Below are 24,682 nucleotides of genomic sequence, written 5' to 3' on the forward strand. Positions count from 1 at the left end.
ATTATCGAGTCACAAAAAATTTGCCAGAAAGTTAAAAATAGCAATCCACACCTCTCGCCTCCTATGTGTACATGAGTTTTTATGCAATTATTTCCTAAATTGGGATTTGAACTTCACTTACAGGAGCTTGAAGATATCATGTTCATACTTACTTACTGAACCGCAAGCTATTGCTATGAATATGAGTGATTAAATGCAGTCATTTTTCGAACAAACTACTAACCTTTAGCAGTTTCGAAATGCACATCAGAATCATTAAAAATAATTACCCCGCCATTGGCGAACTGAATCATTGTTGGACCATATTTGGCCAATAAAACAAACAAGGTCCCCGCGCGCGGGAGTGAGTTTTGCTGGAAAACGTAACTCATCCAACACAGTGTGGCCTCAGGAGTGACTTCCTGCTGCCAATATCTGTCCAAAATACCTACCACTAGCATACATTCCCTGCCTACGTTGCTGTCCCCGAGAGCAATCCGGTGAGATGCGGCCTAATCCGGACCTAGGAAGCGTTTAATCTATGCTGGGAGAAACCGTTCTGGTTCTGATTCAATATTGGTTTCTTTTTTTTTTCAATTCGAGCAAAACCAAAACATTGCTCCTGTCATTGGAGGTATCAGAATGCCTTTGTTCAGCTTCGCCCAACGATACCAAACAGAATGGTAAAGAAGTATCGTGACTAATCTTTGTGTTTCGATACCAATGTGCAAAGTTACATTGATGTCGGAAATTGAATATATTCCGATACATACTCGTGAAGAAAACTAAAGCGTTAGCGATAACATAGAGTTACACGAAATCTAGTTACGTTTCGGTACCGATTTTAATCATATGAACGATAAAGGTCATTATTCAAGTTTTGTTATCGGTCGATGAAGTTGTTTGAATATATGTAACGAAATTATTAGTAAAGAATAGTCGACATTAATCTTTATATTTTGGTAAAGAACTTTAACGAAGTTTGTGAAATGGTTGACCGGGTTCTCTTGCAGCTCAATACACCACATCGATTTCCCACTATGTATTCCCAATCCTTATGGCCACGCAAAACTTAAAAGCCGCAGGGCTAAAGAGGGTGCTATGCCTATTCCCAAATTCAAAGGTGTATTATGGACAATGCGAGTTCTCGGACTTGCATTGGAGACTTGACCCTATGACCCCCTTGTGCATCATTAAAATAAAATAAAATAAAATAAAATAAAATAAAAACTAGAAATCCTTGGCATGTAGGTATTTAGGATTTGTACCTATAAACTTTTGAAGCAGGTATTTAATACACATCACACAATGATAAGAATAAATTTTGTTTTTTTTTTTTTTTAATTTACAATAAAGTTTATTCACGCCATCAGTTAATGAAACGTTGCGATCCGTATTTAATCGTGTCTTTAATTCTGTTTGTTTTTTGTACTTCGGCTATTGGTGTTAGTAGTGCATTTGTTGGAGACGTTGGAGAGCTGATAGCTGCTATTCACAACCACCAATCCAATTTAGCCGGCTGAATGAAATGCACGTAGGTAGGTATTAAGCTGTCTACAGTTAAGAGTTTTGGCCGTCGTGTTGATTATGTTGCCATGCCTGCCTGTACCTGAAACACATATGAGTGTTGTCTATCAGTTCAGTCAGCAGAACCAAATAGCAGGTCGTCTTTCGAGACGCTTTGATTTTATTGATCCTACTATGTAACAGTTGTATTCTTAGTTATCGTTACCTTTTAATTTTTAATAATTGTATCAGGAAAGACCACATGCAGTACATATCTGAAGTGGCTATATCAATTAGGTATTATCTTGACAATATTATCCATTCAATCGACTATCAAAAAGATAGGTAATCAATTTCAGAATTGGTACGTAGCATTCAACTGCTCAGTTATAGTCGCGAGTTGTAACGAGATACGCCGGGCGCAATGGCTGGCCAGAAAAAAGGAAGCAAGCAGCCTTTGTTGCAATCTGAAACCCAGGATGGCGATCATAATCTACATCAAATCGATTCCCAGTTTGGCATGTTGGGAGTATTTCTAATTCTGCTTTGTGGTACTGTATCGAGTTACCTGTTCACTAATCTGCCCAACGCATTGACACGAGCTGATTTAGAGAGCTATCCTGGCACTTTTATTGCTGAACGAGCGTGGGATAATTTGAAAGTGCTGAATGATATTGGCCCAAAACCAACCGGAAGTGATGCAAACGAGAATCTAACAGTAAGCTATCTTAAACGTGAGATTGAACTGATACAGGCTAGCAAATACAGAGATCAACTTTTGGTTACCGAGCATCAGGTTGTTACTGGAGGCTATCCTATCGACAAGCTTACAAGTCTTTATAGGAATGTTCAAAACCTGGTCGTGAAGTTGGCGGGCGAAAATGATAACTCCACAAGCCCTGCCTTACTGCTGAATTGTCATTTTGATACGGTGCCAAGTAGTCCAGGAGCCAGCGATGATGGGGCAAGTTGTTGTGTGATGCTTGAAATTATGAGAGTGCTGTCGAGAGAACCGAAACGCAATCGACATTCCATCATCTTTTTATTCAACGGTGCCGAGGAAACGCCATTGCAGGCAGCACATGGATTTATTACGCAACACAAGTGGGCTAAGCAGGTCACGGCATTCTTGAACTTGGAATCGGCTGGATCCGGTGGAAAGGAAGTCCTTTTTCAAAGTGGTCCCCAACATCCGTGGATGATCGATGTGTACGCCCGTTCTATAAGGCATCCATTTGCCCAAACGGCTGGGGAGGAGATTTTCCAGTCGGGTCAAATCCCATCCGATACAGATTTTAGAATATTTCGTGATTTTGGAAACATTCCTGGGATGGATTTCGCCCATATGATTGATGGATACCGATATCATACAAAGTATGACAATATGGACTATTTATCCCTCCCAGTTCTGCAGCGTACGGGCGATAACATCTTGTCCCTGACCAGAGAAATGGCAAACAGCGACGAGCTAGAGCAGGCAGCATTGGGGCAGAATAAGGTCGGCTATAGCATTTTCTACGATTTTATGGGTCTATTATTTGTATGCTACTCGGCTGATACTGCCATAACAATCAATACTCTGGTTGCGATTCTGGCTATCATCATGCCATACTATGGACTCAGGCGATCTGTGAGGGCGCTAGGAGAAGGATCCATAATAAAGGAAATCATTTACGGATTTGTAGCTACTGTAGTTGGCACTATCGGAAGCATTTTAACGTGCCTTATCATTGGTCGACAGTTAGATGCTATGGGACGAGCCTTATCGTGGTACTCAACGCCGTTCTTAGTGCTGGGGCTGTACTGTTGCCCGGCTTTGCTGTGTCATTGTTTCTCGCAGATGGCTATAAATCGGTTATTCTTCGATAAAAAGGTAAGTGGTCGAGTTGGGATTAGAAGATCAGTTTTATACATATACTCATTAGGGTGGGTCAACGTTGCATGGGAAATTTAAAATTTAATCGCATCAATCCAGAACAAAGATTTTTCTGACTTTTGAAGCGTCTAAAAAAAACTGTGCAAAATTTGGGTGCCATTGCTTGCGTCCCCTTCCGCATTGCGATTGAAATTTTCATGGGATTTATTTTGGAAAAACGTTTTTTTTGCATATTTCTCATAAGTTTAATATTGTTTTTCTAAAACTATATGACTATTGTTTAACCTGTTTCGACGGCTTCCGATGTATTTTGGTGAAACTGGCAACTATATTATCTAATAGGAATTAAGTGTACTGGAATTGTAATAAGATTTAGTAGTAGTAGTAGTAGAATAAGTTGTGCGTCGAGTGAGAGAGTTCGGTAGTGATTAACAAACTATCATGTAAGTAATTTAAAGTTGAAACACGTTGTAAAGCTATTGAAATTTATTGTATTTAATATAGCATTGAAGCTACCGTAAAAAGTTGCTTTCAATATGTTTTTCGATCCGGAGAAAACTCGCGCCAACAATGACGTTTAAGCACAAACCCATTTAAATTTAAATAAGTTTGTGATTTAAGGCAAAACTGGAAGCATTTCCTAATTTTTTTGGTTTTTGATTTTTTATTAAATATCGAAGCAATATTTTCAAAATCGGTTTTCGTGCACATGGATCAAGGTATCTTTTGATTTTTTTTGTAGTGGAAAAAGTTTCCATTTTTACAGAAACCATTTTTTGTAAAATTATATTCAAAAATGGTTTTCTGCAAAGGTAGTGTAGAATTAGCATTTAAGTTAAAATACACAATAATAAAAACTAAAAAAAAAGGTTTCTGCAAAAACGAAAAACATTTTCCGTCACGAAAAATCAGGAGATACCTTGATCCATACTCTACATGTGCACAAAAACCGATTTTAAAAATATTGCATCGTTATTTTATAAAAAATCAAAAACCAAAAAGTGAGGAAATGGAACCAGTTTCGCCTTAAGGTGAAACTGGAAGCATTTTCTCAATATTTTGGTTTTTGATTTTTTATTAAATAAAGAAGCAATATTTTCAAAATCGGTTTTCGTGCACATGTAGAGTATGGATCAAGGTATCTTCTGATTTTTTTTTGAGGTGGAAAATGTTTTCTATTTTTGCAGAAACCTTTTTTTTGTGAAATTTTATTCAAAAATGGTTTCTGCAAAAACGAAAAACATTTCCCACCACCAGTGAATCAAAATTCAACCATCGCGCAACAATAATGACAATGTCGCAACCTGTATTTGTTGCGACAAACAAACCCATGCGACATAAGTTTGTCCCAACTTGAAAATAATGGGATTAAGATCGTACACCACGAGTTCAGAGATTTTTAAGCCTTGCATTGAGATTTTCGAACGGTAACTTCGAGTCGGTAAACAGTGCAACTCAGGTGAAGCTCTATCATCAAACAGTTTCGACTATGGGTTAGCAATAATTGATTATTCACGAGTTGAAAAGTACGCAACAAATTCAGCTTCCGTTTTGTCTGCAACAGAAAAATTCGAGATCATGTCATTATCTGTTACCAGTAGGGATAAAGAGTAATCGTCGCACCTTCTTTGTTGCTTGTTTTGTGCCTCTTTTGTCTGACAATTCTCTTCACTGCCCACCACAAAAAAAAAATCAGAAGATACCTTGATCCATACTCAACATGTGCACGAAAACCGATTTTGGAAATATTGCTTCGTAATTTAATAAAAAATCAAAAACCAAAAAGTGAGGAAATGGAACCAGTTTCGCCTTAAGTCAAGACCGCAAAGTGATCCGACGCGTGTGAAAAAAAATCACGATTGGTAACCAAAAATTGAGATTTTATTATTGATGTTATCCCTTTATGTACATGTTCATCACCAGCAACCTGTATGTTATAACTCTTGACGCAAATGTCGGATCGTTTTTCGGTGTTACAATGCTTTTCAGGTTATCCAAGGCTATATTTAATCATCATGGGTTACATAACTCAAGACAAGTTTAAACTCCATATAGGGTACAGAGCCACTTGGGCAGTGGCTGGTATTTTAGGCACATTTTCGCTATAACTCAGTCAATTCTAAACCAATTGATACGAAATTTTGCACTTCTCTAGAAAAAGTAAGTTTTCCCGTACTAAATCCCATACAAATTTCAATCGCATAGCGGAATACGGGAACGCAACCAATCGCACCTTAATTTTGCTCAGTTGTTTCCAGCCCTAATCTCGATCGAAAAAGCTTTGCTCCAGGTTGGTGTGATCATACTTTAATTTTCTCATACAACGTTGACCCAGTTACAGTTTCGCGGTATTTCTGATAAGAAAAGAACGTAATAATACAATATACTCAATAGGAGGTTTCACTTAACAGCGTATACCGCTGATTGATGATTATCCTGATTAAACGTCGCGATTACCAAGGAAATGTTGAATTATTTCACTCGCAATTTAAGGAAATATTTTAATAATCAGATAATCATGGCTTAGCATAGCATAGCATAGCCGACCGTACACATCCTGGGGTGGCTGTCGATAGAGACGTTTCATGCGCCAGAAAAGTTGTCTGGGACTTCACAAACCTTTTATTTAACCAGGCCAGGTCCTTACGATCAGCGGGGATGGAGAGGAAATGTTAATTAGATATCTACTCAGAATATTTCCAAGAACTTGGCCCACTTCATAGATATCTGGAGTTGGAAATGGGATAGGGTTTAATGGGGTGCTTTCCTTGGCGAAAAAGCATATGGGGTGATACACAAATTATGTCACGCAAAAATCGACCATTTTCAGTTAGTTGGGCTGACAGCGAAATCAGAATGGAAAACACGTGTTTTGGGTTGAACAGCTGTTGAGTATAAGGCGTTGTTCAATTGATTATCACGTGCTGTGTTAATTCACCACTGCTGAACACAAGTTCAGGTTTGGGTGCTGCATCTCACCATCTCTAGGATGGCGCAGATAGGAAGGCATGCGGCTGGTAATCTACAAGTCTCGAGCTCTAATCCAGATTTAGGTAATTTTATATGTAATTCTTATTTCATAATAGGTGTTCTCAACATGAGAGCAAATAATTACTCTCGTGAGAGTTCAACATTTTTGCATTTTATTTATTTTCAGTCATTTTTGTCAAAGCTTAATAACAACTTTCTTGTCATTTGTAAAACGCTTTGAACAACAAAAAATTAAGTTGGTGCACAACATGATGCTTTATAACTCCTCCAAATTTGTGTGAACAAAACCCGAACATAGGTTGTACGTGAAAATAATTCAAATGTTATTCAACATTATGCTGAATTAATTCGTTATAATGGTGCCTGTTAAATGAGTGATTGTTAGTTGGGAACCTAACTTAAACTAATTATACAGTTCCCCTCATAGTGACAACATGTCTACTTGAGGGTTTCAAATAAAGAGCTCTTGGCTTATGTGGGAATGTTATAAGTTGAGTTTTGGAAGCATTTGGAGAAATCTTCCATTTTTGCAAATAAGAAGAAAAAATATCTAAACTTTTTTGCAATCTACTACAAATGACACGCAAACTTCGCCCCTTGGCTGAGATACCTGTGTCATCTGCAAATAACGATTTTTGACATCCCTGTGGCAAATCAGGTAAGTCGGAGGTAAGCCATGCTGCATTCTTCTCGTTTTTCAACTGTTCACATTCGCCGTCGTACCAGTCGTTTCTGTGATTCGGAGTCGCGAAGCCTAGTGCTGTAACCGAGGTACTACCTATGGCGGATCGGATGTCCCTCCAGCCATCTTCAAGTGTAGCTGCGCCAAGCTGCTCTTCCGTTGGTAGGGCCACTGCTAACTGCTGCGCGTAGTCTTGAGCCACTTCCACGTTACGCAGCTGTTCGACGGGTGGTGATAACCAGGGAGGGTGCAGGCACGTCAAACTCGAACAAACTACGCCTACCTAACATGCATCGAGCGGGCCTTCCCAAACAACACAATGCGATTTCGCGGGCCACCCCCATCGACAAAACAAACCGATTTCCAAGCAGGATTCGACTAGGCTTCTGGTCGCTTTGCCAGTCACACTAACACACTTGCAAAAGATATGCAGTAGGCCTACCTCGCCGCATGCGGGTCCCCTGGTGATAACTGTCGAAAGTTTTGAGCGCATGCATACAGCGACTAAGTAGTGATCCGAATCTATATTCGCACTGCGGTATGTGCGGACATTGGTTATATCCGAGAAGAATTTACCGTCGATTAGAACGTGGTCGATTTGATTTTCTGTCTGTTGGTCGGGTGATCTCTAGGTGGGTTTGTGGATATCTTTGCGGGGGAAGAAGGTGCTTCGGACTACCATACCACGGGAGGCTGAAAAGTTTACGCATCGCTGGCCGTTATCATTCGATGCGGCGTGCAGGCTGTTTCGCCCGATTACCGGTCTGTACATTTCCTCCCTTCCTACCTGCGCGTTCATGTCACCGACAACGATTTTCACGTCACGCGGCGAGCAACCATCGTATGTTTGCTCTAACTGCGCGTAGAGCGCTTCTTTCTCGTCAACAGGTCTCCCTTCGTGTGGGCAGTGGACGTTAATGATGCTGTAGTTGAAGGCCCTAAACTCTCAACATGCACATCCTTGCGTTGATCGGTTGCCACCCGATCACACGTTGTTGCATCTTGCCCAACACTATAAATCCTGTTCCCAGTTCATTGGTGGTGCCACAGCTTTGGTAAAAGGTAGCCGATCGATGCCCGCTTTTCCACACTTTCTGTCCAGTCCAACAAAGTTCCTGCAACGCCACGATGTCGAAGTTGCGGGGATGTAGTTCATCGTAGATTATCCTGTCCAGTGAAGAGAATTGTCAGACAAAAGAGGCACAAAACAAGCAACAAAGAAGGTGCGACGATTACTCTTTATCCCTACTGGTAGAAGATAATGACATGATCTCGAAATTTTTTGTTGCAGACAAAACGGAAGCTGAATTTGTTGCGTACTTTTCAACTCGTGAATAATCAATTATTGCTAACCCAAAGTCGAAACTGTTTGATGATAGAGCTTTACCAGAGTTGCAGTGTTTACCGACTCGATGCTACCGTTCGAAAATCGCAATGCAAGGCTTAAAAATCTCTAAACTCGTAGTGTACGATGTTAATCCCATTATTTTCAAGTTGGGACAAACTTATGTCGCATGGGTTTGTTTGTCGCAACAAATACAGGTTGCGACATTGTCATTATTGTTGCACGATGGTTGAATTTTGATTCACTGATCCTGTCACATCCTGCGAAACCTACTGACTTGCAATTCCATGTTCCAAGTTTCCAATCGTAGTCTTTATTTCGTCGCGTGGGTCTTTGCCGATCGTATCGAGTCGTATTTTCTCATATGTTATTCGCAATGGGGATTTTTACGGGTGGTGGCTTATTGGGCCTACGCCAACACTCCTGTCTCGCCGGAGGGCCATCGTGCCAGTTCTGTTTAACGTCCCAACCAACACTAGGACGGCCACGCTGATGGGGCTACCACCTTGGATCTTGCTGGGCGTGGTGCAGCGTTTCTTACCCAGCCGCTGGATGCCAGAACAGACGCTGTTTGAGCCGCACCTCCTTGGTGAACAAACGCTCGAATCGTACCTCCTCAATCTAGCTGAAGTCAGAAGGACAACAGTGCCCAGGCTGCACTACCAGCACAGACAAACAGACGTAACACTCTTCAAAACGGCTTGGCATATGCATTTAACGATCAATTCAAATTTCATTTGATTTGCGCGATCGCTTTGACGTTTGCCAGTGTACATGTTGCTGAATAATGCAAACGAAAATTACAGGCAACTTGTGTAATAGTGTGCGTGTCAGCAAAACGTCAAATCGAAATCCATCATGGCCGACAGTGTCGCGCGCGGTTCTCCCAACAGGCGGCTATGTGCTCATGAAAATGACACCGGGCAAAAGTTTTTAATGAATTTCCTCTAAGAGTTACGTCTGTTTGTCTGTGCTACCAGCTAAGCACACAACTCTTAGCTGGTGGTCTTTGCCATTGCTTGACCCGTGGAAGCATGAGGTAGGAACTTGTGAGGACCAGAGCTATGTTGGACGCTCTCCTTATCGACTCACCGTTTTGCAGCCCCTCTTTAGAAATCTGCAAAATACAAATAGAAAATAATCTCCATTGTTCCAAGAGTTCCACTTAATGATCGTGGACAATAGTTTTTATCCTAATAAAAGCCCCATCGAGCGATGGGCACGCGAGAGCAGCATCTTGCAGCTGCAGCTGCTGTTAGTGTTCTATCGTTGACTCGATCCACGACTCTGGCGAGGTGCAAAGATGTATGTAAAAAATGGCATCATTATACCATAGATTTAACTATACTATACTATACTATCGGCGTATAGAAATGAGCCGACTGTTGAACAATAGATGCCTTATGCAGATGGGCATCTACCATCTGTGCACAACACTACGAAATAAGGATTCTAACTTTAGCTAGGTTTCCTGTTCTCAAGGAGAGCGCTCAATTAAATTTCTCCTTTTTTCTCAAGTAATTTTGACAACTGATCTATATGGCGAGAAATGTGATATTTCTTACCATATAGATCAGTTATCAAAATTACTTGCGGAAAAAGAAGGAATTTTACTTGAGCGCTCTACTTGGGATCTAGAAACTTAGCTTTATGAAGAACAGACAAAAAAATACGTCTGCCGCAATTGTCCAAGAGTGTAGAATTATCAAACATCAAAATATGTAATGTAATGTATTTTGATGTTTGATAATTCTACACTCTTGGACAATTGGGTTTTTAAATTAAGAAAAATGTATTGATTTTTTGATTTTATACGAAGGAGTACCTTTTTCTGAACCTCCATGATTTTTTTCAGATTTTTAGAACTTCATTTTGGTATCTAAAATCGATTTCGAAGAGATTTTTCAAAATCACCTTTTGACAGCTGGCCAACTGCTTGACAGCTCCGCCCAGTACAAAATGCGACGAGGGGTGATTCGACAAATCGCTCCCATACAAACTTCAAACTGATTTTTAAATAGGTTCCCGGGCACCAAAATTCATGAAAATTTGGATTTCGGCTCAGTTTTGCATGGAGATTCTGAATATGGAATTATCTCAACACCGCTAAAGAAGCCAATTGCGGCAGACGTATTTTTTGTCTGTTCTTCATAAAGCTAAGTTTCTAAATCCCAAGTAGAGCGCTCAAGTAAAATTCCTTCTTTTTTCGCAAGTAATTTTGACAACTGATCTATATGGGAAGAAATGTCACATTTCTCAATTTAATTGAGCGCTCTCCTTGAGAACAGGAAACCTAGCTAAAGTTAGAATCGTAGTGTTGTGCACAGATGGTAGATGCCCATCTGCATAAGGCATCTATTGTTCAACAGCCGGCCCATTTCTATACGCCGATACTATAATGATGCCGTTTTTCACATACCTACCTCTTTGCACCTCGCCAGAGTCGTGGATCGAGTCAACGATAGAACACTAACAGCAGCTGCAGCTGCAAGATGCTGCTCTCGCGTGCCCATCGCTCGATGGGGCTTTTATTAGGATAACTGCGGACGTACATTTCCTGCTAGGAAGAGTTCAATAGAGCCTCCAGGTATTCCTACAATTTTCCGTCACCCAAAAGGCAATTCTTTTTTGAATTAGTTTATTTGAATGGGTCATTTTGGTTTCTCGCGGGCCAAAATTTGAAGTGTCTTAGGCAAGGAAGTAAGCTGCTCTCCAAGGCAGAATATGACCTTCAAATAAACATCATTTGAGGTTTATGACCACATATGCTTAGCCAGGGTTGTTTTGCCCCTTTTTCCTCTACCTTTTTTGTAAATAGTGTGACCATCAATAAATGTTTATTTTTACTCGTGCTATTTTTCACAACATTTGTCATGACTCAGGAACGAAACAAGTTTCAAGGTCTAAAGAAAGTTGTATGGAATTTAGGTAGTATTGGGCAAAATTGGCTAAGACATCGATTTTTGTGAATCAATTCGAATCGTACCAACAGAATTGATTCACCGATTGAAACGAATGCTTTGAATCGATGTTTTCACATCTATTCGATATTATAAAATGTTTCAAAACTATAAAATTACCCGTTTGCAACATGGAATACAAGTTCATGGGATGTTGTATTTGTCTTTTTTTTTTCCTTCTAAACCATAGGGGGATAAATCTGCTCATCAGACACCCTAACAGGAAGGTTAGGGTAGTGTGGGGATGAGGCCGTCTTCTACAATGCCGGTAGAAGCCAGGACTACTCTCTCCTCGACCCACTAAAACACATTCCTATGGTCGCCAAACCCTACGTCTCTCCGGAACCACCAAGAAGGTATTGCTTCAGAGAGGGGCTAGTGCATATCGCACCCTCAAGGTTAGCTGCCGTAGCCTAGCAGCAACGAACATCGATGACTCGCTCTGGAGAGTCCATCACGATAGCCTGCTGGCGCTTAGCCAGTTTCCCGAGTGGTCCTCGCCACTCCCTTTGTCCTCGGAAGGCGGGCAGGGTCAATCCCGCCCGCGCCCTACTGCTGAGCGGACATCAAGAACTGATGCCCACGTGCAACCCGATCTGACCTGCCCGCAAAGGAAGGGTATCACTACCCTTCAGGCCCTATCAGATGCACCCGTAGGTTGCAGACAGCAGGATCTCACCTACCCCGACCCTTGCCGGGGACCCCTTTCCAACCGCGGGCTCAGATCCAACCCAGTAGACCGACGCCACGACAGCACCGCTACCGGGACTTCCTCTCCGCGGCCACTTAATCGCTGTAAGGGTCGATCTCGACCGCAGGGCACCGGTATGACCTACGAAGCCGACTCCGAACCCCTGGACCACCTCTTGTACTGCATCTGGACTAGCCATTCTCCGAGTCCACGCGCCACCTCCTCAGTAGCTCCCAGACGATATGGGTGATTGCCGTTGAAACGGCATTCCAGCTAATCTCATCCCTACACATTCTCTGGACCAAGTTGTCCGGAGTTGTGTCCTCCCCGCATGTGGCAAGCATGCGGTCACGCATTGTGCGAAAACGCGGGCACACGAACAACACGTGTTCCGCCGTTTCCTCTAAACCATTGCACACTGGGCATTCGGGAGAATCCGCATGCCCGAAACGGTGTAGATACTGTCGGAAGCAACCATGACCTGTAAGGACCTGTGTCAGGTGGAATGAAACTTCCCCATGGCGCCTATTAATCCAACTATCTACCCTCGGTATCAACCTATGGGTCCACCTTCCTTTGGTGGAACTGTCCCACGCGCGCTGCCATTTGACCATAGAGGCCATCCTGACAGTTTTGCGTATGCCTCTTGTGCCGCGCATTTCGAAGCACTCCATGTCCTCACTGATAAGAATGCTGATAGGCACCATACCAGTAATGACACAGAGAGCGTCGTGTGACACGGTACGGTACGCGCTTGCAACCCTCAGACACATAAGCCTGTAAGTACTTTCCAGCTTCCGTCGGTAGCATTCAGTACTTAGCGCGGTACCCCACGCCGGGCCGCCATACCTAAGTATGGACGTAGCAACACTAGCCAGAAGCTTGCGCTTACTGGCGTACACCGCTGAGCTATTGGACATCATCCGGGACAGTGCCGCAATAGCTGTGGAGGCTCTTTTACAGGCATAATCGACGTGGCAACCGAAGGTAAGCTTATCGTCGATCATCACGCCCAAGTGCTTGACAGAGCGCTTCGACAGGATAGTGCATTCTCCTACACTGATCTCCGTCTGCTGCGCCGACTGCATGTTGTTAACAACCGTCACCTCTGTCTTGTGGTGAGCCAGCTCCAGTTTTCTGGACCGCATCCACGCCTCCACAACCTTGATCGAGTGGTCGGTAGTCAACTTCACCTCCTCGATCGTTTCACCGTAGACTTCGAGCGTAATATCGTCGGCAAATCCGACAATCACCACTCCCACTGGGTACTCTAACCTCAACACCTCGTCGTACATGACATTCCATAACACCGGACCCAGGATGGAACCTTGCGGGACTCCTGAGGTTATGTGAAAGCACTTCCGACCCACCTCCGTGTCGTATACTAGTACGCGATTCTGGAAGTAGCTTCCGAGAATCTTGTACAAGTACTCCGGTATCCCCAGACGCAAGAGCGCATCGGCAATAGCAGCCCAACTGGCGCTATTAAATGCATTCCTTACATCCAGAGTCACTACCCCGCAGAAGCGAATTCCCCTCCTCTTAGGCTCGAGTGCTTTCTCGGCGGTTTTTGTAACCGACAAGATAGCGTCTACGGTGGACCTCCCCTTCCGGAAGCCATACTGGTTGCTCGAGAGACCATTTACGCCCTCAGTGAACTTCAACATTCTATTGAGGATGATCTTTTCGAGCACCTTCCCCGCCGTGTCAATCAAGCATATTGGTCTATATGCCGACGGGTCTCCGGGTGGTTTCCCCGCCTTTGGCAATAGTACCAGGCTCTGCCTCTTCCAAGCTTCTGGGAAAACTCCCTCGTCCAGGCATTTCTGCATAGCAGACCTGAACATCTCGGGAGCTTCTGCAATAGCTACTTTTAAGGCCAGGTTCGGAACTCCGTCCGGACCTGGGGCCTTACCTACGCTAAGGGACTTAGCTATCCCCGCAAGTTCCACATCGGTGACCCTTTCCTCATCGCCAGCCCCAGTCCCCGGCTGTCCTACGAAAGGAGGCCAAGGACTAGGATCATGACGCGGAAAAAGTCCTCCAATGATCCCCTCCAACATCTCTGGAGATTGCTCTGTAGGAGCCATCACACCTCTCGTCTTGGCCATAACGATCCTGTAGGCATCACCCCACGGGTTCGTATTGGCACTCTGACAGAGACCCTCAAAGCAGGCCTTTTTGCTTGCTCTTATCTCGGTCTTGAGCGCGGCTTTTGCAGCGGCGAACACCACCCGCCGTTCGTTTCGCTCTTCCTCTGATCGTGCTCGCTGCATCCGCCGCCTAGCCCGTAGGCAGGCGCGGCGCAGGTCCGCAATCGCGTCGGTCCACCAGTAAGCCGGTGGCCTCCCATTTCTAGGGTGGACTCTCCTAGGCATGGTCGCATCACACGCACGTGAGAGCACCGCTACCAGCTCGTCGCCGTCTAAACCGAGTAAGTTTCGCTCACGGCGGAGCGCTTCCCTAAATACCTCTTCGTCGAAGTATGATGTCTTCCACCTACGAGGGCTTGGCCTTGGCCTAGCCGCCTCTTCTTCTATCCGCTGTCTGCTGTTGTTGTAGTCGATACTGTAGCGAACCGCCAGGTGGTCGCTGTGAGTGTAGCCATCATCTACTCTCCAGTTCGAACTACTTGTTAGGCCAGGACTACAAAAGGTCACGTCAATAATTGACTCCGCTCCGTTTCGACTATAGGTACTCTTGGTACCGACGTTAGCCAAGTCGACATCTAAGATGGCCAGTGTTTCTAGCAGGATCTGACCCCGCTGGTTCGTGAAACGGCTTCCCCATTCCACAGCCCAGGCATTAAAGTCACCCGCTATTACCACCGGCCTTCGCCCTGTTAGCACGGTCGTTAAGCGGTCCAGCATTTGCGTGAACCGCTCGATCGGCCACCGCGGAGGCGCATAACAGCTACAGAAGAAGACCCCGTTTACTTTGGCGACCACGAAGCCCTCATAGGTAGTAGACACCAACTCCTGCACGGGGTATTTACCCGTCGTCCATATCGCCGCCATTTTCCTGGTCCCATCCGAGGCCCAGTTGCCGTTGCCGGCGGGTACTCGGTATGGGTCCGAAATGATGGCGATATCCGTCTCCCACTCAGAAACCGCCTGACAAAGCAGTTGCTGAGCCGCATCACAGTGGTTCAGGTTCAGCTGCGTTACCTGCACTGTGATTTGTTGCTCACTGCGGCTTTCTTAAAGGCCGGGCACCCTGGACCACCCATCGCATGTCTGTTTTTCGAGGTTTTCCCGGTACAGATCATGCAGATGGGCGGACTCGTGCAGCTATGTTGTATTTGTCTAAATAAATTCAATTGAGATTGCACATTGAACATTGAAAATAATATAACGTAAGGACAGCGCATTCTGGATTTTTTTAAATTTAGTTTTTTTTTTAATCGAATGTGAAAAATCTATTCGGTCGATTTTGTGGGGCTTCAACATCGATTCAAAAATTCGTTGAATCACGAAAAGTGCTTCTTTATTATTTCCGACGGTACGACTATTGAAGTCAAACTGATTTCATATTCCCTTAGGATGGTCGTGACTCACGCCAGACTGAAAGCCACCCAAACATATATAAAATTCTTTTCTCGAAAACATTTTAGATTTTTTTTTCGAGTTGTAATGAGATGTTTTTTTAAGATTTAGATTTTTTTTTTACCTTTTCCATTACTAGTGCAAAAAGGTTCATAAAATTCTTGAACCCTTCAGAGTCTCCCCCAAAATTCTTACCAGAAAGATGCCAGCAATTGCATATGGATGTTTTACTTCTGCTTATTTTTCCATGAACTCTGCCAATGATATAGTTTCACATCATGTAAAGAATTGTAACTTTATATCTTTCCTATTTCAATCAGAAATATCGTTGTTTGAGTAACATTATTTATCTTTATAGTTTGTACAAAATAACCAAATTATTTGTTCTTTTTTTCCGCAGTCTGTGCTGAACTTGTCGCAAATGGTGCAATCCCGTATGATTGGCGTTAGCTTTTTCTGGGCGTTCCTGGTAGTTCCGTTAACATTCTTTGGCATTCGAACGACTTACGTTTTTTGATTATTCTCCTATTCTCACTAATGTCATCAGCCGTAACGACTGCTTTGAGTTGGCAGAATACAACCAGAAAATGGCTCTTGGTACATTTAGCTTTCCAACTGCTGACAATGCTTTGGGCAACGCAGTACTACCACATGTTCATGAAACTGTTCATTCCAATATCCGGTCGCAGTGGAGGACACAAGAACCCGGAGTACACGGTTGGTTCAATTGCTGCTCTGATGACACTGTTGGCTACTAGCTACATGATGCCTTTGGTGGGACTGCTAAAACGAGCCTCGGAGTTGACCGCAAAATTGACTGTGTTCATCTTACTTGCTGTACTGCTGGCGTGCTTCACCCAGGTTGGATTTCCGTACCGAGATGACAGCGCACACGCTCCTACTGTTCAGCGCCATTACGTTACGGTACGTTTTTGGTGCACGCAAATCGTTGCACAGTTGAACTATTCCTAACCTTATTATTTAATTATAATTCCAGCACGTAATGCGTTCGTACTACGATGACCTGGGCAATTCTAGGGGAAACGATTCCGGATTCTTATTCCGAGAAATGGATCGTAACTCGGTCCGAATGATTCGGGGCATTGCTAATCCAGAGAAAGTTACACCAGTGCTAGCTCTGGACACGTGTGAAAAGGAAATTTTCTGCGGCATTCCATTTTACTCTCTGTTTCATCAGAGACGATTCGAGTAAGTAGGCATTTATTACTTATGTGTTAAATAGTAATTAACACAATTAACATCTGTTTTATTGTTAATATTTCTAGCAATTATTGGTTACCTGGACCCGCACCCGTCGCGGATAAGGTAGTGACAATAAGAAAGACCAAACAGGAACAAATCGGCGAGCACGTCCGGCGGTTGACGTTCGTTCTAGAAGGAAGTATTCAGTCGTCGATAATCATTGGGGCTAAGCCAGGTGTGAAGCTAGTGGGTTGGAACCTACTTGAAAAATTGACCCCTGCAACAGAGTTCAACAATCAACAAGCGCATTTCGTGCTTGTAACCCACGGTCTACCCGGTGAGCCATGGGAAGTGACTCTAGATTTTGAACACGAAGACAAAAACCACAAAGGGTTGTTGGTTGATATTGCAGTCGTAACTACGCATTGGGAGGCGCACCGCATGCACACGAAGGAATTCACGGATCTGTTGAATAAGTTTCCCTCGTGGGCACACGTTGTCCCATCGGTTGCAGTTATGAACATTCACGTATTTTAAATAATGAAGATGCGTTTATTTAAATATTTGCTCATTTTGTGAAAGAAATTCCCTCCGAATGTTTAGGTGGCTAACCATTCGTAGATCTCATCGATTCCTTCCTTATTAATGGCACTAAACTGCACAATGGTGATATCTTGGGCAATCTGTTTTCTAAACTTTTCCATTTGGAGCATCAGTAGAGCTTCGTTCCTCATTTGTCGATAAGCGAGATCCATCTTCGAAAGCACCAAAAGAAATTTCGCTTTCTGTAACCTTGGCTCTGCAAGCATGGAATATAGCAAAACACCTACGGAAGCAACTCATTTATTGCAAGCATAGAAAACCAATTTGGAACCTACCAGCAGCCGAGATTTGGCACAGATTCGATGTGTCCACTACGTAGATAACCTTATCCACGGGTCTATTCAAGTAATCTCGCCAAATTGGTGCCAAACAGCCACCGACTTCTCGAACCTGCACGAGGTCTCGTTTGCGTGGTGGCGGTGGAGGCTTTACATTGATGTCCTTCTCATCGATAACCACGGGAGGAATTTTGATGGTGAATAAATTGGTGCCCACACTGGGCACCGAATGGGACGTAAAGTTGACCGAGTCCGGATTTTGCAGACACGTTAGTAGAAGCGTTTTTCCCGCACTTATAGGACCCAAGCAAAGGTAAGACATTGTGATGAAAATGATTCGAACACGAATGGAATGTTGGGGCAGATTGTTTGATCGATAATTTCTAACTATGCAATGGATTATACGTAAGATGAGACAGGACAGGATAGTGCTATAGAATGTTGGCAAACAACTACCACGTGGCTGGTAACTAAGTAACAGTAAATTGGCTGATATACCAATCTGTGTCATTGATTGCGTTCCATCAACATTCGTTGGGGGATTCTGTAACTGTGTAATTGGTCTACTCTTTACTGACAAATTATATTGAGAAAAATCCATCTAAAAATTTATCAGAGATTGCAGCATATTTTCAAAATAAGACGCAGGAAATGCTTTAAAAAATTCAGACAGAATTTCTCTAAAGCTTCTCACAGATAATTTCATTGAGGTTGAGGCTTTTTCAAAATCGACTTACGAAATTTCACAAGAGGTCTTTCCAACAATAACATAAAATGTCCCTGAATTTTCCTCCACAATGCTTATCTCTTTGACCATATACTGAAAACTCTTTTTCTGCATGTTCAATTTATGCATAAAAAACTATGGAAACGGCGGTGTTGATAGGGGAAAGCAAAGGGAAGCTGCAGGGTCCCAAGTATCAGGAGATTATTATTATTAGCTTTATTAGGGAGATTTTCAGCCCGAGGCTGGTTCATCTCCATATCAGGAGATCTCAGGGGTGTTTATGTGGGTCATGAGGGGTTTCAGGAGATTCCAGGGTCTCACGGGCGTTTCAGGGGGTCTCAAAGGCAATTCATGGGGCCTCAGGAGGGTACAGGTGGCCTCAGGGGTGCTTCAGTGAGAGTAAGCAGGCCAGCATTAATTCTTGCAGTGGACCATATAGTGCTATTGAATGTTAGTAAACAACTACCACGTGGCTGGTAACTAAGTAACGATAAACTACGTGGTCCCTGGGAGGTGGAGAGGCGGGATGAGTTTGATCGGGATAGGCAGGCCAATGTTTGCGCCGATAAGCTCATAAAACGATCTATGAATAATTGTCAAATGATCCATAAATAACTTTTCAATATTCCATAGAAGCATACTAGGAAACCAGTACTTTGGATCCATGAAAAATTGTCAATTGGTCTCTTTTTTTCGTGAAATGTTGCAATAAAAACTAAAAAAAATCATCATCCGCGCCTTAAAATGCCTGAGACGATCCATAGAATGAAACATAAAAAAAAGCAAACAATAAAAAAAAGAAAATCACCCATAAAAATATGAAAACGATCCATAAAATATAAGAAGTAACCCATAAAATTTGTGAAACGATTCATATTTAAAAAACCGTCAAAGGATGAATTCAGAAAAAAAATACTTCAGGAATTCCCAAAAAAATCCGAAGAAAATTTTCAGAGTAAGTGCCGAAGGAGTTTCCAAATAAATTTTCAAAGACATTCCCTAACGAATTGCTGCACGGAAAATTATAATAAAAAAAATGTAAGAATTCTTCCAAGAATTCTAACTGAAATTTCTCCAAGAAATTTTATTGGAATTTCAATGAATTCTTTAGGCATTCTTCCAAGGTTTCCATCTATTGATACCATTAATTAAATATATACTTAGCGATAACACCAATTTCGTCCGGATTTCTTCACGAAGCTTCTAAGATTTTTTTAAGGATTTCATCAAGCATTTGTTCCAAATGACGAACTCCAAGAATTCTTTCTTAGAAATACTTCAAGGACTTCTTCACAAAATCCTCCAAGATTTGCTTCGAAAGTTGTTACAGCGATTGCTTCGGGAACTCCTCCAAGTGTTTCTAAAGGAATTTCTTCAGTAACATGTATTCCCAAGAATGCCATAAAGAGTTTCTACCCAACACGACCCCTTGAGCAAATTTCCCAGAGGAATCCTTTAGGAATTCTTTCAATATTTGTTTTTAGAAAATTCAGCAAAAAATCCTTTCGCAATGTCTCAAATGGTTTTTCTTGACGTCCTTTTAGGGATTTCTTACGAAGCATTGTTCAAGCATTTAAAAGGTTTCTTCAGAATTTTTTCCAATAATTGCTGTATAAAATCGTTCAAAGATTCCTTAGGTTTTCTTTCAATTACTCTTTCACGATTCGTTCATGAATCCTTTAAGAAATTCCAGTAACGACTTAATATTTTTCTTCAAGGATTTTCAAGTTACGTTTCAAAGATTCATTGAGGGATTTCTCAAAGTTTCCTTCAGATAATCCTACAAGGGTGAACACATTCATCCCCAAACGATTCCTGCACAAATTCCCTCAGGGAGTCTTAAAGAAATTCCCCCAAGGCTTCCAGCAGAAATTTCTCCACGGAAATCTATAGAAATTCTTTTGTAAATCAACATCAACGATTTTAAAAGGAATTCTTTGGGGTTTATGCCATTGATTTCGTTGAAAAATAATACTTATAATGCTTCTACTACAACTTCATAGTACTGTAGTAATCCGTCAAGAATGTTATCAAAGATATCTTCAAAATCAACCTCGAGCAGCAGAAAATAGCAGAAGAATACCAAACTCAGGTTTGGAAAACTGAATACTTACAACCTGAATGAGGTATTAAGAAGCCCTGCATAAGAGGTAAAATACCTAAAATAATAACTGGTGTGTATTCTGTGCATAACATCTAAATAATGACATCAGGTATGGCAATACCTAAATAATAATCGACGATTTTTCCATACAAATAGAGATTTTTCCATAATCGAATAATACCTCAAGCAGTCCTCAACACCCAACCGACAAACTCGTTGAGTTATTATGTCAATACCTACAAAATACCAAAATAAGTTTTTTTCAATACCTGGGTAAACGACTAATACCTCGTTTAGGTATGATATCTGACTTTTGTATGCCGCAGTTATGTGTCAGTTATTAGTTCCTGCTCAGGAGCCAATGATTCTCTCCGAATACATCTTAGAATTTATCTAGAAAATTCATCGAGGATTCCTTTAAAAATTCATCCAAAACTTCCTGCAAGCATTTCTACAAATTCCTTTAGCCATTCAGGACTCATACCTGATCAAGCATGATCTCAGAAATAATTTTTGAAGGATTCTTGATAAATTTTTAAAGAAATTGTTGGAGGTTGTAATGAGGTGCTTTTGGCCGAATTCTCTCTAGCAGATCGCAAACTCCGGTGTTGTGGGTGCGAAGCAGCTGTAAGCTGTGAATTTATTTATATTAGACTAGCTGTCCCCGGCAAACTTTGTCTTGCATACTGCGTTTTTTGACGTTTCAAGTCCCTAGCCAAGCACATAAGTCCCCGTTCAAAATGTATGAAACCCCGCTTTTCAAAAACTCTCAATTTTTCCATGTTTTAGGCCTCATAAACCTTCCTTGGGTGAAAACTAACAGAACAAAACTTAGACGACCCAAATCGGACCACCCGTTCGTAAGTTATGCGCGGTCCCACGTATGCCACTGCATTTTTATATATATAGATATATAGAAGAAGAAGATTTACCAATTTACATGTAACAGAATCCACTTATAATTTTCGGTCTGCCGCATCATGCAATAGTTGTTTAACCTCAATATTGTTGTAACAAATGCCATAATCTGTGATAGAATTCATTATTAGAATAGGTTCATTTAACTTTATGCAAACGAGTGTAGGCCTGAAGTTCTTAACTCCAAGGTAGTTTGGCTGACCTGGAATATTCCTATAGTGTCTATAAATGACATTGTAGATTTCAAGAGCTTTACGGATCCTAGTAGATTATGTAATACTACACTACTATTTATGGCGAAAATACATAAAGTTATTCTTGTAGGTTTGAAGGACCTTACTACAGGACAGTTTGAAACATCTAGAACATTCCAGTATATAAACACCTTTTGATATTCATGACAAAGGCTAATTGAATACATATGAACGTTACTCATATCCAAATTCAGCTTTTAGAACTGGTATGTCAATTATTTCGTTTCTCCAGACTTCATGGTGTTCAGGATGTTATAGGTTGTCAGTTAAGTCTCAAATACAAATATTCCCATTTTTTCCTCATAGAAGCCCTAATTTGCAACAACTTTGTCGAAGACAGAATACTGTTTTATTGAATGTGTGAATTTATACAGCCGTTTCTACGTTGGGGTCATATATCAACCCTCAAGAATTAAAGCTTTGTTCAACCCAACATAACCCAGTATAACCCAACATAAACCTGTCATTGACCTGCTTTTATTTTGGCCACCAAGCCAGGGATGCCAGATGATTTTTTGAAAAATCTGTATCCCATGAAAAAATTGGGTGAAAAATCTGTATCCCATACAAAAATAAAATAGCCCTCGTAGCTCAAAAATCTGTATTGCATATAAAACGAAATCTGCACGGATGCTCAAAATTTTGTATAATACAGATAAATCTGTATATATGACATCCCTGCACCAAGCCCAACATAGATCCAACAGTTATTCGACATGAGTCCAACAATGGTGGTTCTGCATTGAGTGAAATTTGAACCGATAAGTGTCTTTGTCTCGAAATCCGGCAACTCACCGAAGGCCGATCCGTTACTATATCGGGCATCGGCAGGAGTAGGACTGGGACATGTAAATAGGTACCTAAGTCGTATTTTATCGTAAATACGGCGGGGTTCTACACATAGCAGAGAAAGGGCATGACTAACAGGTTTCAACATTTTTCGATTATTGATATTACCCTGTAGTCCACTTTGCTTTTACTCCCACTTCGTTAAACTTTTCCAAAAACTTTCCAATCCTTTCTCTTTGTTCTATGCAATCTCTCGCTCCAACTTTTAGCTACAAGGCCGGAAAATTAATGCTTCAAAAACAGATACCTCGCCCACCCTGTGTCTTCTGGCCCCATTCCTTCACTTCAATATCCGCGTGGTGAATAAACGATCAGCCTCTAGTTCCCCGAGCAAACCCCGTCAACACACGATCGCATATGATGTTGGATAGGATGCTTAAATGGAGGCAAGTACGCATATGGCCTCCACTTTAGCATCATATTCAACATCATATAAGACTTTGTGTTGTCTGGGAAGTCCAACAACAACAAAATTACAGCGAATCGAAAACATGATTTGTATTCAGCAACAAATTGACATCACATTTTGATATCCAGTTTATCTTTACTTAATTTGATTTCAAATTTTGTTTTCGGTTTGCTGTTATTCTAAATTTATGTAAATATTTAGCGATACAATAGTTTTAAATCTTCTTGTAAACTGCATATGTAAAGTAATTCTAGGGAAATATCATTAGTGCAATTATATTGTATTTATGGTTTAATATTAATGTTTTGATAACAAAAACAGTTATCAATTTGCTATCATCGATAGCAGAAATTGTTTTCAATTTTCTGTCACAGGAACATTCTTTTTGATGTTTTAACCGTTAAAACGACCAAAACGACAACAACCTGAGTTATCAAAATTTGCAATATCACAACGGCAGACAATTGAACGTTTCATAATAAATACAAAATTTCCCATAAATAATTCGAAAAGTGCCAGTGAAGAAACAGGGGTGTAAGCAGTAATGAATAACAAAAGTTCCATAAACAAATAGAAAAAGCATAAATAAATCAAAAGTTTCCATAAATAATCGATTTTTGAGCAATTAAGAACGTCAAAAATGCAATGAATAAATCAACTGTTGCAATAAAAAAGCCATTTTTTCCACCAAATAACTTCGATTTTTCCATAATAAATTTGAAAATTCACAATAAAAAACATCGAATAAGCAATAAAAAAACTGCAATAAAAAATGACGAAGTTACCCATGAAAAACAAATGCAGGAAAGTATGAGACAGTGAAATGCTGAATCGCACTTATATGACTGAAACGACTGAAAAGCTTGCATAACTATGATTGCAATTTACCGAGCAATTGCTTGCTGTCCGAGCTCGCTATCGCTCGTCAGACCTTAAAAAGGGATAACATCTATGTTTGCATTACACCGGACAAATTCTTGGATATATGGTTTGCCTAGAACTGAATCGATGCAGTTGCGGTGCATCTGATATCGGAAACTTCGGCGGCCTTCTGCCGCCTCAGTTCCTCAATCCTCTATAAATTTTTTGCTCAAAAATTTATATACGTTTATTGTTCGTTTTTTGACAATTATTGATTATTTATTTTTTTGTTTATTGCACTTTTTGAATTATTTATTGCTTTTTCGATATTTTTTATTGTCAATTTTCTAATTTATTATGGAAAAATCGAATTTAATTATGGAAAATGCGAAGTTTTTTGGTGAGAAAATTGTTTTTTTATTGCAACAGTTGAATTATTCATTGCATATTTGATGTTTATGAATGCTCAAAAATCATTTATTTATGGAAACTTTTGATTTATTTATGCATTTTTTTATTTGTATATGGAAATTTTGTTATTTATTACTGCTTACACCCCTGTTTCTTCACTGGGACTTTTGGAATTATTTATGAAAAATGATCACTTTCTTATGAGTTGTTTATATTTTAGCCATATCACAACATCAAAATTAGTTTTCAATTTGCTATCAGACTTTGTTCGGATCCCGCACCTGTTGGCATTAGTCAAGGATTTCGGCTGGACACAATCATAATTGAGTTGCAGAGCTGAATGAAATAATCCATATTATATGATGTACATTAGAGTGGATAAATATTTAGGAAGAGTGCAATCTGACATTTGAATCTTAGCCGCTGAAAGGAAATTGTTAGTGGTTGAATTCAATTCAAATTAGCTCAATTCTCTTTTCAGTTCATTTGA

The 24,682-nt window shown here is 41.2% G+C and overlaps 3 protein-coding genes across 4 annotated transcripts in view; 2 read left to right on the plus strand and 1 right to left on the minus strand.

The window, feature by feature from the left end:
• Positions 1-24,682, plus strand: part of LOC109423491 (uncharacterized) — a 48,313-nt gene that overhangs the window by 15,975 nt on the left and 7,656 nt on the right. The gene's annotated exons all lie outside the window — the stretch shown is intronic.
• On the plus strand, positions 1,604-17,339 carry LOC109423496 (endoplasmic reticulum metallopeptidase 1). Its single transcript, XM_062846113.1, is given in 6 exon segments — positions 1,604-1,782; positions 1,831-3,358; positions 15,976-16,087; positions 16,090-16,499; positions 16,573-16,784; positions 16,862-17,339. Coding segments are annotated over 5 exon segments (2,637 nt in total). The 5' UTR covers positions 1,604-1,782; positions 1,831-1,909; the 3' UTR covers positions 17,316-17,339.
• Positions 17,378-18,046, minus strand: LOC109432141 (ADP-ribosylation factor-like protein 16). Of its 2 annotated transcripts, none has more exons than XM_019708446.3 (2): positions 17,657-18,046; positions 17,378-17,604 (listed from the first exon to the last, which is right to left on the minus strand). In XM_019708446.3, exons 1-2 carry the CDS (start codon positions 17,979-17,981, stop codon positions 17,378-17,380), a joined length of 552 nt encoding a protein of 183 aa, XP_019563991.1. In that variant the 5' UTR covers positions 17,982-18,046. The 2 variants fall into 2 exon arrangements, with proteins under 2 accessions (XP_019563991.1, XP_062702099.1); XM_062846115.1 differs by having other exon boundaries at positions 17,378-17,577; positions 17,657-18,020.

Source organism: Aedes albopictus, chromosome 1 (genome assembly GCF_035046485.1).
Source record: "Aedes albopictus strain Foshan chromosome 1, AalbF5, whole genome shotgun sequence".
NCBI classification, from domain to species: domain Eukaryota; kingdom Metazoa; phylum Arthropoda; class Insecta; order Diptera; family Culicidae; genus Aedes; species Aedes albopictus.

Bases quoted from the DNA above. Each gene is read 5' to 3' on its own strand.
- LOC109432141 (XM_019708446.3), bottom strand. From the start codon at position 17,981: ATGTCTTACCTTTGCTTGGGTCCTATAAGTGCGGGAAAAACGCTTCTA. The intron at 17,605-17,656 runs GTAGGTTCCAAA...TTGCTTCCGTAG, and splicing joins GTGCCAAATCTCGGCTGCTG to GTGTTTTGCTATATTCCATG.